The following is an 18,214-nucleotide window of genomic DNA, read 5'->3' as shown; positions in this document are numbered from 1 at the left end:
GGGTTTTTATTCTTTTCCCTTTTGATTCAAGTAGAGCTGCATTCATTTTCTCATTTCCACATAACTGTGGTATAATCACAGGAGTTTCATTGATTTCCTCGAACAGCGTTCCAGTACAGGCATCTTAGAAATGGTGCATTAACTCAATTACTCCTCCCAAGTGTGTTCCATTCTCTTCTCGAGCCCTGCTTCCCAAATTCTGTCCACCCTGTGTTCCAGGGCAGGAAAGAGAAAGACGGGAGACTATGCCACAGGCATACCATTCATGTAGCATGGGCGCACCTGGGCACACGCCCATCTAGTCCCAAGAAGAGATAGGGAACAGAGTAAAACTAGAAAAGAGAAGGATCGTGGCTTGAAAGATTGTTGTGTAAACAAATAAATAGCATCTGCCTACATCTACCTCTTGGACCACTCAGAATTCATATACAACTTCCTGCTCCATGCTTGCTGTACAGGAAATGAATCCAGCTTTTTCTGTCCAGAGGGGGTCATGTCAAAGCTGGGTCCAGGTGAGAGCATTTAGCTTGTGTCCAGGCTCTTTGCATGATCTGTACAAAAGCTCCAGGCCTGGTTCTCTGTTGATCCTGTGACCTATGAATTAAGGACAACTCACCTTCCTCTAATACTCTCAGTGTGGAGTTGAGAGAAAGAAGAGAAAACAGCAGCAATTTAAAATGTTTCATTCACAGCCAGGCAGGGTGGCATAGGCCCATAATCCTAGTCCTCTGGAAGGCTGAGGCACAAGGATCTAAAGTTAGAGCATAGCAATTTAGTAACTTTTCAAGACTCTGTCTCAAAGAAAAAAAAGTGTTGGGGATGTAGCTCAATGAGAAGGCCCTGGGCTCAGTCCCCAGTACTGAAAAAAGAAGTTTCATTTAATAAGAGAGAAAATGGAAACTAGATGTCAGTTTTCCCTACTGTTGGACGAGGTATGCTGGACTTCCTGACCATAGTAGCAGCAGGAGTTACTTGGTTAGCGCCGAGGAGCAGAGCTGCCCCCAGTACCGAGGAGGTGAGCCACGAGGGCGCCAGCAGCACCCGCCCCCCACATTGAAATGAGAAGACACGTAAACAAGTCTCAAAACCAGACTTTCCAGATCACCTAAAGGAGTTACTTGGTTAACCAATCTGGCAGACCCAGGTACTTCTTCCTGGGTACATTTCTTCTATTCATTTTCCGCCACATCCATGGATTTCTCTCTGCAGGAACATTCTGTGTCTATTTTGTCAGTGCCTACACTCAAGGTGGGTGCAAAGTGTGAAGTGGAAGTAAAAGGAAAAGTCCTCTAGGGCATTGCTTCCCTGCATGATGCCTGTGAACTGGCCCAAGCCATAGTCCCAGCCCCACGGTCTTCCTAGCTGGGGCTGCTTCCCAGGGGTGTGGGTTCAGGGACTCGGCCGTGTGGCACCTTTGACAGCATGCCTCCTGGGAATGTGGCCAGGCTTCCCGGACAGGGTTACGGGCAAGTGCCCAAGGAAGTCTGAAGTCTCACTTCCCACTGTCAGCTTCTGGTTCCAATCGCCTCCCTTCTCATGGGTGTAGCCTCAGGCACTGCACGGTAATAAGCCCGGGTCAGGATGCAGCACCTGCTCTGCCACTGGTGTCCCTCTGTGAGACCCACCAAGGACGGTGATGGGAGCACCCAGGGAGATGTTTCGTCTCTATTTGAAGTTGCACTTAGAACTCGGCCTCTGTGTTTGGAGATGAAGCAGCTGCTTTTCCCAGCCCTGCAGGCTCCAAAGCCTGACATCCAGTCATTTAGAGCACAGTGAGCCTCACCAGCCCAGGCAGTCTCTGGGCATCTCACTCACAGACTCCCCAGCTCTGCTCCAAGTGCATCTCTCCTACAAGATGCATCTGAAGAAGGCAATTTAACAAGCACCTGCCAGTGCTCAAATCCTCTTCCTGTTGTTCCCACTGAAGAAAATGCCACCAAGAGCAGTGGTTGGCAGTGGTTGGTGTGGTTGGCAGTGGTCAGCATGATTGGCAGTGGTAGGTGGTGGTAAGTAGTGGTCAGCAGCAGTGGTCAGCATGGTTGGCATTCCTCCCTGTGGGTTTCCTGGCTGCTCTTCTCATCTGCAACCAAAATGCATTGGGTTTCCATCCTGATTAGCATCTTTCCTGTCTGCCATATCGTCTCCTCTCCGCCTCAGACATAATTCCGCATTTGAGGTTTGTTACTTGCAGCTCCCTTTGTGCTTTACAATGGATGGGAGAAATCAGTGTTCTTAATAGCAAATGGCAGAGTCCACTCTGGTTAATTGCTGCAGAAAATGATTCTCTGATAGGCAAGCAGTTGCTCAAGAGTAGTCAGAAAGGTCAAAGTCCAAATTTCTGAAGCTGCTGCATCTGAAGAGTGTCCAGCTAGATCATGGGGTTTTCTGGAGAAAACACTGTTTTGAATACACTTTCTGATCTGGAGTGAAGACTAGAAATTTTCTGTGAAAGTGTGGATGCCTCCACTGCCAAAGCTGCAGAACAAGCAGCTTCCAGAACACAGCCTTACATCCTGTGCTCAATTGTGAGTTTGGGGTAAATGTCACCCCAAAACCCAGGTACTGGGCTGTCAGCCTCACTCAGGGGATGATGGGGAGCCCAGGAGGCCATGGATAACATGGAAGTGGACAGCTAGAGCTGGGGCCACTATTGTGGCCAGGCTTGTGACACACTTTGACTGATGCCTGGAATTGGAGCAGCAGCAGCCTGCTGTCTGGACTCTGTGAAAGTTGAAAGACAGTTTCTGACAATGAATCTTGCAACACAATGGCAAATTTTGACATTTCTCACCACTAGTTCTGCAGAAAAGACAAAATATAAGACGTATTATCACTTAGAGAAGAAAGAAGTGGGACCAACATGGAAAGTGTTAGTGATGAAAGACTTTCAGCACATCTAACATTCGTCCAAAATTAAAAGCTTAATTGAATATGACAAAATGCAGTCAGTGAGCAATGCAAAAAGACTCAAATTTTTCAGCCTGATTACAAATATATTTATAGAGGCTCCTATAAATTGTTTCTGTTTATTCTGCACCAACTCACATCACTGATGTTTTATGTCGACATTATAGAGAGAAGGTGTGGCTCAAAGGAATGATGTAATTGCACTAAGCCTCAGCTGCACCTGATGTATTTTTACTATCTTTTTATTAGTACACATTTGCAGTACATAATGATTGCATTTATCTTGGGGAGTTGGTACTGGATCAGTAATTGACTGAGTGGATGCAGGGATGGAGGAGGGCATTTAACTCTGGAGATCATAACAAAAACAAAAACTTCAAACCACATTAATAAATAGCCTTAATAATGTGAGTATGACAGTAATTTGGAAGGAACGGTTCCACCTAGAACCAAAAATAGAGCTATTTCTAATAGAAATTTGGAAAGTATTGTCCATACTTCCTCTTGCTGTTGAGATATATTTATCTATACACACATACCCGAAATGTAGGTGTGCACATGTATATGAATTATGTAGAAATGTGTATTATAATATATGTATATATGTGTATCTACTGTTACTATTTTATATGGATTACTATTTATAGATATATAGATATATTTAACTAGAATTTAAAACTTCTGACTTTTACAACAAAAACTGCCCCCTCAAAAAATTCCTCTTCAAAATGATTCAGGCTTTTTCTTTGTTGATGAATAGATTCTAGGAGTGTTTACTATCTTTATTATCTAGCTCTTGCTGTGTATTGTAGCTGCTAGTTGCAGGTAAAAAAAATGTATTTTAGCTGTGTCTCTGAAAGCTTACATGATCATTAGTAGTTTCTCTGTCACGAGGTGACAAAAGTAGACATTGTTCTGATTTTGTAATATTTGACTGAACATTATGACAATGATAAGTGGTTTTTTTTTTGCTGCTCTAAAATTTTTTTGACCTTTTCTTCTAAGACTCAAGAAAATAGAGTGGTAGCCAGATTTCTCTTTCCACCTACACTTTTTTTTTTTTGGCTTTTTTATACAAACACGTTGTATTCTTAGTCATTTTTCCCTTGGTATTGAGCATTGAACCCAGTGCTTTTGCAATAAGCTACATCCCTGGCCCATTTTTAAATTTTTTATTTTGCAACAGGGTCTCCCTAACTCACCAAGTTGCCCAGGCTAGTCTTAAACTTTCAGTGTTCTTGCCTCAGCCTCCCAGAGTACTGGGATTACAGGTGTGTGCACAATGCCCAGCTAGAATCTTAGCCATTATTAACATAAACTTTGGACAAGTTGCCAAAGATGTTGGCATCTGAATCCCATGGCTCGGTAGCCTGTGGGGTGTTTGTGCAGTTGCCGGGCTCTGAGCGGAGGGAGGGACGTGCTATCGCCATTGCCCTCCTGAGCTGGCAGCAGGCCATGGCAGCTGCTGCCCATCTTCTCTCTGCCCCTCCATGCCCACCAAATTTTAGTAGGAAATAGCTCTCAAACTTAGGTTTTTTAAATAAATGTATTTCTAGGAATGATAATAAGGATTTTAATTTGGTGAAATTTTATTTGGGGGGAATATTTATTGAATGACACATGTTAGAAATTGTCAAGAGTAGATATTTCAGCAAACAGGCTCTAAATTCAGAAAGAACCTCTGGGATAATAGTATAATAATGACTACACAAATCAAGCACGGTGTGTCAGGAACTGTGCTGGCCTTCATTCCCTGTAAACATTGTGTGAGATGGGTCTCATCACCCCATCTTAGAGACAGAGACTGACTCTCATGGAAGTGGGGTCGGGTAGAAAATGTTAGTGTTTCTCAAGCCTAGCAAACTTGATGAACCTTTATTTACAGAAAATAATTCTTAAAGACTCATTTTATGCTAAATCAAAAGAGCATATAATTTAATCTATCCATTTCTATATACATATATATATAATTTGAAAATCAATATAATGTTGCAAGTGTAATATAAAAGAGAGGTAAAAGTATTTAATATGTATTTTAATGTGATGTGTGATCAAAATGTACAGTGGATGTTGAAAAAAAATGACAGTAAAAACACATTGCCATTAATCACCCTTAAAGTACTCTCCCTCATTTGAAGCATATTTATCATATTGTCCTCCTTACTACTTTCTGAAGCAGTTCTGCAAGTCCTCTTTCCTGAGTGTCTTTATGAGATGTGATAAAAAAAATACAGTGACTGCTATTGCTGAGTGCCATCCAACGAAAGTCAGGCTCATAAAAACATGAGGCTGTGTCACTAAATCTGGTACCCTGAGACTTCTGGCTCTTCCCAGAAGTCAAAACAACCGTGAAAAGGAAATGTTTGATTCAATTCAGGACATCGAGGCAGCCATGACAGTATAGCTAAAGACACTCAGGAAAGAGGAGTCAGAAAATGGCCAGGATGATGGGATAAGTGTGTTTAAAGCCAGGGGGAGGATTTCAAGGGGAATGAATAATAATGTGTCTTTTACTGTAATAAATGTGTTCATTTAAGTGGTCACTATTTTTTGATCACACCTTGTATGTAGGGCTCGGGTACAACTACCCTTGAGCATGGGTCCAGTGGACACAGTCTTCCTCCTGTTGGTAGAACTGGAAGCCATGAGACTCTTTCAAATGCAGATATACCTTCTTTGATTCAAATATTAGAGTAGTTTTGACATTGGTCATCAATTTCTCAAAATGGAAAACTACTTTTCTTTGGTGAAGATCTGAAAAATAACTACAAAAAATGAAAAATCTTCCCTGATTAGGATTGAAATACTACTTGATTTCCAAGAAACGTCAGTGCCTGGTAAACCATGTAAAAGACTTGATGTTGCGATGTAGGAGTCAGGTCCTGAGCTGAGGTAATTACCCACGGTGTCACATTTTCATTAATGCCCAGTGGGACATTTCAATTCATGCACGCTGTCCCGCTCATGGTGTGGTGTCTGGATCTCCAGCCTGGCCCCTGGAATGCCACCACTTCCCTTGCTGTTGGGGACAACAGAAGTGTCCTAGAAGTGGCCGGAGTGCTCCGTGCTGGGAACCTCTGCACTAAGTGGAAACAGCAGAGCTGTGGTGTGCACTAGCACAACTTCCTGCAAGCCGTCCTTGCGCCTGCCGCTCCATCTGCCACTCCGGTGGTGGCAGGGCCCCCGCACTGTAGGTGCGTACATCGGTTTCGTTCCACGAACACTTTCTCTACTCTAGTGAACTCTGTGGATGCCTCTTCAACATTCAGTGTTTTGTTTTTTGCTTAAATTCTTTTATTGGTACATTTTAGATATACAATACATTTACAGTTATCATTAGGTGCTTGTGCCTGTACATGATGTATCTTGGTTCTTATTTTTTCACCATTCCCTGTGTGCCCTTCACCCCTTCCACCCTTCCCTATTTACAAAGACTTTGTTTCCATTTTTTCCTTTTCTCATAATTTTTCCTTTCCCTTCTTTCCTTTCCCCTTCCCCTCCCACTTCCCCTACCCCTTTGGATCTTCTCTTCCTATTTCAAATTATCAATTATTCATTTTAATCATTTTAATCCTTATGTACACTTTCAGTTTCTCACACTAGAGAAACTATTCGGTATTTACACAAGTGTGTCCTATTAACATTCAGTGTTTTTAACACATAAAATAAAATGCAGGCTTGAAACGAAAATGAATTACACTGAAATATCGTTTTTATAGAGTAATAATAGATATACATAATATTTTAAGCTTCCTAAGACTTGTAGTGCTACCTATAAATAAATGTCTCTGGTTTTGTTGGTAACAAACTACTGCTTCTCCCTATATTCCAAGTTGAAAAAAGTTAAGATGAGGTTTGTTTTGATTTTTATTAAACAAGTTCAGGGACACCTAAAGCTTGCGCATCAACCTTAAGTTCAAGGTCCCAGTGCTGGAGGGGAGGCACACAGTGAATGAAGGGGGCAAGGACGTGGTGTCAACCAGCTGGGTAAAAGCCACAGGAAGAGTGCCACAGAGCAGGAGCAGCTGACTCTCAGGGGTGATTAGTCAGTAAGCAGAGGAGCATACAGCAGAAGAGGATGCAAACCCTGGGGTCAGGAGAGACCACAGCTGTCGCAGGAGTCAGTCGTTTGCTGAAATGGGGGTTTGTCTAGACTGGAGTTTATTCATAAAATCAGAAGGATTCTACCCTAATTCTACTTGGTTGAATAGTATCTATGTGCATATGCAGGTCTTTCTTTTATGGAGTCCTTGCACTTAGCTATAATGTCATTTTGTACTTTATGAAGTCCACTTTCTCATTGTCTGTTGTAACACTTTGCTTTACCTTCTGGTGGAGAATTTTCTGAGCATGGATGCATCATCCGAGACCACTCCTGCATCTAGGGAACATGGGACAAGTGAAAATACTCCAGCAAAGCCTTTGACTTCATCTGACTACATCTAACTCAGTTAAAAGAAACGAGACAGAAAGGGATAGGGTTTTCCTTGTCGACATTACTTAAGTAGTCCAATCTTTTCACTGTAGCTGCACAAGATACCTCCAACCTCCCACAGTGCGAAGGAGCTGGCAGGAAAGCTCACCCAGGAGGCAGGCTGTGCTGGCGTTCTGGGTCGGGCAGGCTCACAGCAGGCCCGACACAGCCGCCCTTCAGCTGTGGGGGCGCCTAACCTATTCGCCTGTGTTTTCAGCGAGTGCCATAACTCCACGGACCGGATCAAGGTCAGAGTCTGGGATGAGGACGATGACATCAAGTCCCGGGTGAAGCAGCACTTCAAGAAAGAGTCAGATGATTTCCTGGGACAGACAATTGTGGAAGTAAGGACCCTGAGCGGAGAGATGGATGTCTGGTACAACCTAGGTGATTATCCATGTTTATTTGAAAGCAAGTCAAGTAAAATTCCAGAATATCTCTGACATGTGTAATATTCCCATGTGGGTCACAAGAACCAGTGCCTTTTTAGATCTTGGGTTGGACTTTTGAATGGGTTAGTTTCACTGGCAACTAAAACTGACTTTTTATTTAAATTTAGCATTATTGAAAAACATTGGAAGTTTGAGATAGAGAAAACTCAAAGAATCAGCTGGCCATCTTTTCAGAGAAAAGCATTTTATCATTATTCATTTTTATTTCATGGCAAATGACTTCAAAATCCCTTCCTCAATGTTCAAGAAAGAAAGAATCAAGCTATCACTTAATGGTGTTTGCCTTATTTTTTTCTGATCCAGTGATGGAATTTTGGAACAAACAGTATATTTTGGAGTTTTTTCAAATGATGATATAAAAGTAGGCTTTAGTTGGTGTGACCAAGTATGCATGTGGCCTTAATGACGACTAGGGATGGAGACACTGAGAATCCATTTAATTGGCATGAATTTCAAATGAAATGTTATTATGGAGACAGTACTTAAATAAAGACAAGCTTTAATTTGACCATTACTGGAATTAAATAATAACACTGTCCTCACTGCTGACTTAGTAATAGTAAAAATATATGGGTCACCTCAGTTTCTCTAGAGGACATGATCCAAACATTTCTTAATCCTATCCTCTGAAATATGTCAATTAAGGTTTTGAGAGCAGGCTGGTCATAAATCACAGAACAGTTAATGCAGAATTACTAAGAGTTACCAGTTAGGGTACCAGAATACTCTCACAAATTAAAAAAAAGCTTTTGGTATTTAAAACCTACAGACTTCTGGTAATGTAAGAGTTGACCCAGTAAAGGGAGAAGGTCCCATAGAATTGATGAAACTCTACATCATATAGTAGTATAAGGAAAGAGATAGATTCAAACAACACTAAGAACTCATTACCAAAAATATGTTAAGAAAATGTCTTTAAAGAAAATTGTTACTTTTACATAATCGAAGTAGAATTTTTAACCTAAGTTATAATGAACAACTGCCAACCTCTTGTTTCAATTATTAAATTGCTTTATATCTGAAAACAGACATGTTAGTTGAGGGCAAACTCGGGCCATTGAGTCTGCAATATTCACAAATTGTATTTTAATGAAAGAGATTCGCCTGTACATGGACTTTTCCCTAATAGTATATGTTAGCATGTCCTTCAGTGGAGGCAGTAAAGTTACAGGTCAGAACAGAGATGCCTCAACATATTTTGACAAAATACGTGAGCACATTGTTTGCTGTGGAACTGGACTGTGCTTCAGGGAGCAGTTCCTCCACTGATTTCATGTTGAAACTGTCGAGACTGCCTCGAGCAGCCCTGCTGGGGGCAGAACCCTCACACCCGACTTGACACGGTGGGGGCTGGCAGTCACCTTCCGTCCACACAGGGACGTGGCCCTCCTGTTTCAGGGCTGCTGCTCCCTGTGAATGGACCACCTTGGCACCTGGTCCCTCGGTACCACCTGTCGGTGGAGGGTCCACCTCCACTCACACTGAGGAGCTCTGTGGCAAGGTCTTCCCTTCAGTTCCTCTGGACACACCATGCACACGTTCTGTGGCTGAAATGTGACACATCAACTCCATTCCAGGAAGCAATTAATCCAACATGTATAAATCAGCACGGGTTACAGAGTGGAGTTGTTACAAATCACAGTGACCGATTTGTCGTTGTTAACTGGGACATTGCCTCCTCTGACAAGCCCAGGAAGGAGAAAATGAGGAGTGAGAGCTTTTAAAGGAAATGCTTTTCTGGTTAATTTTATACTCCCGTTATCTTGCCTTTAATTGCCAAATTATTTATATAATTTGATTGCATAAGCCAATCAAGTACATCAAAATTTCCATTGGCATGGCAAGCTCTTCTGATTAACTTTTTCTGTTTGAAACACCTGTGAGTGTCAGTCACAAACAACAAGCAAAGACTGTAGGTCGTGTCGGGGAATCACTGTGAATCATCCAATCTGGCCTAGGAAAAGCGGGTTTAGCACACACAGCTTTTGAGAGCTTGACTGAGAGCTGTGGTGGTGTTGGAATGACTGGCCGATAACTCTTCTGCCTTTTCAGAGAAACGGACAGATAAGTCCGCGGTGTCCGGGGCCATCCGCCTGAAAATCAATGTGGAAATAAAAGGAGAGGAGAAGGTTGCTCCATACCACATACAATACACATGTTTACATGAGGTAAATACATTGAATTTTGTTAAAAATGAAACCTGGTTAGGAATGATACTGATCGTGGATCATGAAACAGCCTTGGGTTGGGAGAACCCAGCCCTGGACCTGTGGTGCCGTCCCCAGCGATAGCGGGTGGTGCCCCGTGGTAGGGCAGCCCCAGTGTCTGGACCCTGAAGAGCCCCACCTGGGGGAGTTCAGAACGAGTCCATGGGCAGGACGCCAAGGCCCAATGTTGCACTTCCCTCCAGGGCCTCAGTGTAGACACCCAGACCCGAGACCTCGGGCTTCATGGGTGCTCTGCAGCTGGAGCACTTAGAGGCATCCCTGAAGCCTTTCTGTCACGAAGATGACCCTCCTCCCTTGGGTCAGAGAAGGTCAGGTGAAGCTGAGTGAGCGGCCTTTTCCCTGTGTCCAGGGAAATACGGAGAAAGAACCTCCGAGGGGGAAGGAGACATCAGCAAGAGAGCTCTGCTTGTTTGCATATTGCTTTTCTCAAATGCATCACATTCATAAAATTTAAACCTGTACATCTTTGATACAGATAAATATTCGCACCCCATTTCAATGCAGAGGAAATGAAGCCGTGTCTCCCGTGTCACAGAGCAGTAGGGGACAGGAGCTAAGCTTATTTTCAGGACCCAAGTCGGGTCAGGGCATCGTTCCTTCAGGAAAAATAGTTCAGTTTTTAGCCACCAAGAAGAAATAAATCCCTTGGACTTGTTTCTGGGGACTCTGGCCCGATTGTGCATGCACGAACGCGGGCACCGAGGAGCCGCATAATGTTCTACTGCTCAGACTTTTCTGTTGGCTCAAGAACCAGAAAGAACTGACATCCAGGAAAGTTTCTTTGGCTGATCCAGGCTGCACCCACACAGCAGTCACAGAACTTGTCAGAAGCAAGGAAGGTTGTAGGGCAGTGATATTTTTCACTATAAAAATCTCAAACATTTATTTTCAACCTCATTTCATTGCCCTAACTCTTACCACTTTGCAGCTAAAGCCCATTAGTATCAGTTACAAAATGAATCTCTACAGTAATGTAGCCAACATTACATTGTTTGTGCAGGCCACTGCAATTTATTCAGAGGCTATGAATGCAGAGAATGTTTATATGTAGACACTATTTTCCCTTCTGAAATGGTTGGGTCTGTATTACCCTAGACATTGTTAACTCTGTATTAACCTAGACAGAAGTAAAAGCAGGCTTTGCATAATAAATGAAGGGAATTGAACTCAAGACCCAAGGTATTCCTCTTGCTTTAGCTGCTGATGAAACATTAACAGCGGTGGTCCTGCAGGCATGTTTTCCCTAAGTTAGAGTTAGCCATGTTACACTTACTCAGAGGAATCACTGAACCCTGAAAACCACTTGCTTCTAGAATCTCTTCCATTACTTGACGGAAGTGAAATCCAGTGGTAGCGTGAAAATCCCAGAGGTGAAAGGAGATGAAGCCTGGAAAGTCTTCTTCGATGATGCTTCCCAAGAAATAGTCGACGAGTTTGCCATGCGGTATGGGATCGAATCCATTTATCAAGCCATGACGTAAGTACTGGGGACACCTGCTGGGTTGGGTATCTCCCTGGGCAGCATGGAGAGATCTGTCTCAAAAGAAAAGCAGTTGTTGAAAATTTATACTAACACAAATGGAACAAAAAAATTACCCACCAACATGGAAATGATTGCACTGTAGTAACGTAAGATAGACTATTACTCAGTAGTCTTAAATATTCATAAAACTTGTTGGAACTTACTATATATCAAAATTGTATAAATATCATTAAGATTGTATTGAAAAGGAGCTAAAAGAAAGAGCCATATGCCAAATGTCCACAGAACAGTGAGAGCTCATTTTATGAACGAACAGTAATTTGTTTTAGGGCTCTGGGGAGAAGGCTGCATTTGTGTTTGTGCGGGAAAGATGTCTGTGGATGTGTTTGTCTCCCAAAGTGAAGTTTGCAAATGGAAGCCCAATTTTGCCAAATGCTTTGTCACCCAAACCGAATTGTTTGCACACAGAAGCACTTGTGAACTGAGGTGTTACTCTGGTTATTTCTCTGTGATGATATTAAAGGTATTTTTTCTTAGCCTGCAAAAATAAAATCTCAAGAAACAGCGTTCATCTTCATTCAAAGGAAACGGATCACAAATGATTGTCTCACTGAGCATGTGTGACGCTGCCTCCCCTCCTCACCCTCTGGAAAGCAGTGTCCAGGATGTGGGGATTCCGGGCCACTGACTCCCAGCCCCTCCCTGCTCAGCAGCACCTGGGACCTTAGAAGTGCACATCCTCTGCCCCACCCTGAGGTGGTGCGCAGCGATTCTCCTCTTCGGTGAAGTTTAAGAACAACCCTTTATTAAGTCCCGAGGATACGGCCAGCCAGTGTTAGGGACTTCCTGAGCCACCCACCATCCTCTCTTGTCCCGTGTGTTTGACTAAGCTGTCCATGCTTCCTTCCTTCCTTCCCTTTTATATCAGCACTGCTGGTTCCGTAAAACCAAGCATTCCTGAGGGGCCCACACTGCCCTAACCACACTGCTGCAGAATGGGCTTCCAGGAGCCCAGGATCCCAAGCAGTGTGGACCAGGACTCAGACCTGGGTCTTGCCAACCCCACAGCTTGCTTTCTGAGGCACCGTCATGGTCTGAGTTTGTAAGAGCCTTTGGGTCACGCATGCGCCACCTACACTATGTAAACCACTTACATGCATGCAGCAGAGAAGTACAGGGTCACATTTCCATGTGAGTGGAACAGACGCTGCGCAGATAACCCATTTACCAGTCCTAGTGGTGGATGTTACCTGGCCCACGGCTGGTGTTCCTTGTCAGAGTTTAGCATTCCTGATGTCTAATCAGTAGTCACAGTTTATAACAGAACAGTTTACGAGTGAGGGAGTTTTTACAGTTACTGATAAAGTATACATTTCTTCAGTTTATAGAACAACCTGATGCTAAATAACAAAAATATACAGATCCTCAGACACAAAAGAGATCTGAGAGGCCAGGCAGTTAAACTCCCTCCCAACTGGATGCCCTGACAGGTGGTCCCCAGCCCACCGGCCCCATAGCAAGGCCCCCTGAGCTGTAGCTGGAGAAGGGGCTTGGCCACCTGCTTGTCCTTAGCTCAGCGGAACACCTAGCATGACATTAGAGTGCAATTCACACTCAAGGATGATTAAGAGCAGAAGGCAAATGAAGTGCACTGGCAGGGAAGGCTGGATGAAAGCAGGCAGATCTGGCTGGCTCTGGAGAGAACCCAGGGACAGAAAGGAACTGGGTTCTGAACTCCCCAACACCCTCTGGTGCCACCGCACATTTCTTCACTTCTGTCTTTTCTATATTCCGAGACGCAGGCATGTTAACACAAAAAACTGGTAAGGTAGGTAATGGTAGGTAAGGGAATTAGCTCTCATTTTATGCCTCCTTCATTTTCCTTGCCCCTCAATTTAAGTAAACAATAAGGATCAATAAAAGTTTGGGTATGCATTTTATTTTAAGTGACATGCAGGTAAACTGGGTCTTATCATACTTATGAAACTCAGATTTGGGCTGGGGATTTAGCTCAGTAGTTTCACCACCTGCTGTGCAAGTGCAAGGACCCGAGTTCAACCCCCATACCAAAAAAAAAAAAAAGAAAAAAAAGAAAAAGAAACTCAGGTTTGACAAAGTCCCTGCTCATACTTAGATAATACTCTAAAATGGGTCAAAACCTTTTTCTATAACTGACCAGATAGTATCAGAACAGTGTAGTACATAGGACCCTTTGTGGGCCTAATTTCTGTCATGATTGCTCAATTCTGCAGCCTCAGCACCAAGCAGCCGTAGACTTAAGAAAACATGGACATGGATGAGTTCTCATGAAACTCTTAAAACACAAGAGCTATGGTTAAGATTTGGCTTAAGGGCCATAGATTGCCAGCCATTGGTCTATGGAGTAAAAACAGAGAGAAAAAGAAAAACAATGCCTTGGGTTTTGGGGAGAATAACTTGACAAATACATTTCAATGATAGCATAATGTAATAGATTATTTGTATTGTGGGTATGCATTTGATTTGAATGAATCAGAAGTAGAAGTTGTTTATTATATTTATCTGAACTTCTGGCATAGCAATGAATGTCAGAGGTTTATAGTTGAAAACAGATAAAGTAGAAATGAAACGTTTAGACTGATATAGATATCTGTTTCACTATTTATGTTGAACAATCACACTGATCACTTCTAATAATCTGGAGAAGTTTCGTATACTGACATTTTTTAGATAAGGGTTGAAATAATAACTTTAGAAGATAGTTTTAATCATGCTTTCAAAATGATACTTCTCCAATTAAACTGAAGCTTGATTCCTAATTGTCTTGGTTACTTTTCTCATTGCTGAGACAAAATACCTGACACCCAAAGTTAAAGGAGGAAAGGTCTATTGGGCTCACAGTTTGTAGAGGTTTCAGTCCATAGCTGGCTGACTCCAAGGCAGCATGGCCTGGCAGAGGGGCATCACAGAGAAGAAATAGTCCACGACCGCAGAAGGCAGCAAAAGCAGCAAGCAGCAAGTGACAAGCAGTGACCTTCTTTCTGTCCCTTATATTCTACCCCTAAGGGCAGGTAACACTCATACCCAGGGTGAGTTACCCTTAATCCTACCCAGAACTATGCCAAACCAATCAGTGGACTAATTTAGTAAGGACACACCCTCGATCCCAGCATCCAGCCACCTCTAAAAAGCCCCACCTACAACCCTACATGTGGCTTTGGGGAGCATTTACACACAAGCCGTAACAATAGCCTATTCTAGGCCAACACATCATAATTGGAAAGGGGTAGTTTATTAATAAATCTGTCTTTTATTTTAAGCTGGTTAACTACTAAATCTCTTATTTTGCAACCTTGCTTCAGGGAACAAAAAATAAAAATCAAAAGTCAGAAAATTGACCAACTAAGAGAAAACCATAGAAGGAGATATTTCAAGCTCTCAGAACTGCTTCCTCTTGATTTTTAACAGTGTGGGATTGAGAACCCTGGGTCCAGGAAGAAAGGATGTCCCGTCTGTTTAGTAAGGCCACATACGTTTGAGAAAGGGGAAAAAAACCCTGCTTAATGCTTGTGAATTTCCCAGGTATACCATTTGAAGAAAACAAATTGCAGCTTCTTTTGATACGTAAAGACCCTGTATGCTTAGCCAAAACCCAGGGTAACTGGACACTTCCTCTTATTAGAGATTGCTTGGTTTCTCTTAAGTACATTCCATTTCTTTGAAGATGGGTTTGGAGAAGAAATAAATAAGGAAAGCTGTGTATTAAGCCAGAGAATCTGGTAGTGCATTATTACATTTTTCTCTTGTGTATTCCCCATCATGCTAAGGAAGCCAAATCTGTTTTCCTGGTGAATAACCTGAACCTTAAGAATCAACTTGCTGGTCCTCAGGCACCTCCCATGTGCTGTAAGTGCAGTCCCCTCTCACCAGACTTTCCTAGGAGAGTGCCCCCCTCAGCCTGTCTCTGTGGGGCAGTGTCTTTTGAATTCCTGGCATACTCTGCATGCTCCCTTATCGGATGTGCATTTGCAGTTATTTCCTTGCGGTCTACAGGCTGCATCTTCCCTCATGTCCTTCACTGGACAGAGCTTTAGTTTAATGTAATCTTGTCTATGTAATCTTTGTCTATTTTTGCTTTCATTGCCCGTTCTTTGGAGTTCGTATAAAAAACAATCATTGGCCAGACCTATGTCACAGAGCTTTTCCTCTGCTTTCTCCTGGTTTCCTAGTTCTCAGTTTTCAATTTGAGCATTAATCTGTTCTAGCTGATTTTGTATGTGATTAGATCAGGGTCCAGCCTTTCCTCCGCATGTTGAATATCCAGTTTCCCCAGCATATTTATTGAAAAGACTGTTTTTCCTGCTCATGTGTTTTTGACACTTTGTTGAAATCAGTTGGCAGTAAACGCGTGGGTTTATCTCTGGGCTCCCTGCTCTCTTTCATCAGTCTATCTGTCTGTTTTCCTGCCAGTTCCATGCTTCATTATTCACAATTTAAGCCTCATTTTGGGAGGAGTTTGTTATGCTAGCTTTTCCAGCGGAACTGAAATTCCATCTGTTAAATTGTTTTGACAATCACCCCATTTACTTGCAAAAGTGAAGTCAAGTGCTTTTAACATTATTAATCCAGTTTTTAATCATGTCTTTGGGAGAAAACGTTAAACAGTTCTAGGAACTGCAGTAGCACTGTTTGTTGACCTAGTTTTCTGTGTTTTTTGGTTTGTTTTTTTTTTGGTACCAGGGATCAAACTCGGGTCCTTGCGCTTGTGAAGCAGGTGCCGGAACCACTGAGCTAAATCCCTGGCCCAGACCTAGTTTTCTTAGAGGAGTACTTTTCAAAGGGGAGTTTGCAGCAGGATATGCTGGGTCATTGTGAATTGCTGATTGCCCTTTTAATCCTGTTCCTACATAGAAACAATTTAAGTACTGTGAGATCGGTAACCTTTGTAAAGGAAATGAGTTTTAACAGATATGAGGAGAAGCAGGGGAAAGTTTGCCTTGGCTGTAGCTGCACACAGTGAGGGCACAGTTCAGCTGAGGCAGATGTGAGTCCGGCCAGGGTCTCCTCAAGAGGGAGGGCGCCAGGGCAGAGAACCCCGCCTGTACCCCCCCCAGCCTGCACTAGCCCCCAGCCCCACCCCCTCGCTTGCTGAAGGCAGGAAGCTGTGACACAGGGGCTGCCACCCCAGCACGCAGCCGTGTGAGAGCCGACCTGTGCTGGAGGGGACAGAGAGGCATCCTCTCGCTTCCCAGGGAGACACTGGTTCAGCTCAGGAGGGTGAAGTGGCTTTGCTGAGCTCAGAGAAGAGGCTCAGGTCTGAGGAGGAGTCTGCACTGCGATGCCTCTAACCCCAAGTTGGCGCCTGCCCTGCCCCTCAGAAGCAGAAAGCAAAACAGAGCTCCACCTTGCTGGCCGTTTCTCCAAGGCCCCTAACTCACTGATCCTAATTCATTCTTTTTCTTCTTTGAAATTTAAGTCTCCTTTGTTCCCTTCCGTTTTCTAAGAAATGTGTGCTTAATGCACATCACCACCTTCATTGTCTATTATTCAGAACACTAGGTATGGAAAAGCAGGGTGAACGTGCCAGGTAGCTCTGCAGCACTGCGCCTGCCTGGCAAACGCAAGATCCTGAATTTGGTCCCCAGTACTGAAAAGTGAAAAAAAGGGGAGTTCAGTGTGGACCCTGATTTTGGTACCAAAGGACTCCTTCTGACTCATCATCCTCCTAGGCACAGTTTTTAGAAAAAGAAAAATGGTTTTTTACCAACCCAGGAAAAGCTTCTACTCAGTACAGTGGCTTAAAACTTCTATTTCTTTCAGTGTTTTGTTTTCTGTAAATCATTGCCAAGTGCTTAAACATTTAATCATGGCATTGAAATTGTTTGTTTGCACCCAGAATCACTGGTTATTTCTTCCCCCCCCATTAAGTTTATTGGTACATTTTAGGTATAAAATACAGTTACATACATCATTAGGCTCTTGTACCATTGCATGATGCATCTTGGTTCTTATTTTTTTCCCCTGCCCCTGGCCTCCCTTCACTCCCTCCATCCTTCCCTATTTGCAAAGACTTTGTTTCCATTTTTTTCCTTTTCTCATATTTTTTCTTTTCCCTCTTTCCTTTCCCCTACCCCTCCCACTTTCCCTACTCCTTTAGACCTTTTCTTCCTATTACACAATATCAATTATACATTTTTGAAATCAAAATATCAAGACCTAGGAGACATTACCACAGATTTTACAGAATTTAAAAGGATATAGAAAACATATTACAAAAATCTGTTTTGAAATAAATTTGACAACTTCTAAGAAGTACCTTGGAAGACAAATTAATGAAACTAACTCTGGAGGAAATGTAAAATTTGAATAGCACCTATTAAAGAAAGTATATTCCTAGCTTGAAAACCTACCTATATGATAACAACAGGCTCACATACGTTTTAATTGATAAATTGTATCAAACATTTAAAGCAGAAAAAAAAAGAAACACTTCTCCCCTCATTTTAGGAAATCAACATTGTGCTAATCCTAAAACTGGATAAAGATAATAGAAGAAAAAAGTATGAACAGAGATAGAAATTTGTTTAACAGAACAAACTATTAGAAGTCAGATCTGGCAATATGTAGAAAGGGGTTTTATTATAGGGATGGCAGTGTTGGTTCAGCATTGGAAGATCCACCCCCATAAGTC

The 18,214-nt window shown here is 42.7% G+C and overlaps 1 protein-coding gene across 9 annotated transcripts in view; it reads left to right on the top strand.

Moving 5' to 3' along the window:
• The window catches only part of Unc13c (unc-13 homolog C), a 456,112-nt gene that overhangs the window by 241,032 nt on the left and 196,866 nt on the right, over window positions 1-18,214 (top strand). For all 9 annotated transcript variants that reach the window (XR_015453493.1, XM_087217356.1, XM_087217351.1 and 6 more), the window contains 3 exons: window positions 7,599-7,768; window positions 9,886-10,001; window positions 11,375-11,538. Coding sequence is in view for 8 of the 9 variants with exons in the window: in XM_087217356.1 (XP_087073482.1) it covers window positions 7,599-7,768; window positions 9,886-10,001; window positions 11,375-11,538 (450 nt within the window). In the remaining variant the exon portion in view is untranslated. The remainder of the gene's footprint in view (window positions 1-7,598; window positions 7,769-9,885; window positions 10,002-11,374; window positions 11,539-18,214) is intronic.

The sequence above is a fragment of the Heterocephalus glaber genome, unplaced genomic scaffold, assembly GCF_053883595.1.
Source record: "Heterocephalus glaber isolate CG9 unplaced genomic scaffold, H.glaber_assembly_v1.0 deba00000122, whole genome shotgun sequence".
Taxonomy (NCBI): Eukaryota; Metazoa; Chordata; class Mammalia; order Rodentia; family Bathyergidae; genus Heterocephalus; species Heterocephalus glaber.
This window is presented reverse-complemented; position numbering and strand designations above follow the sequence as displayed.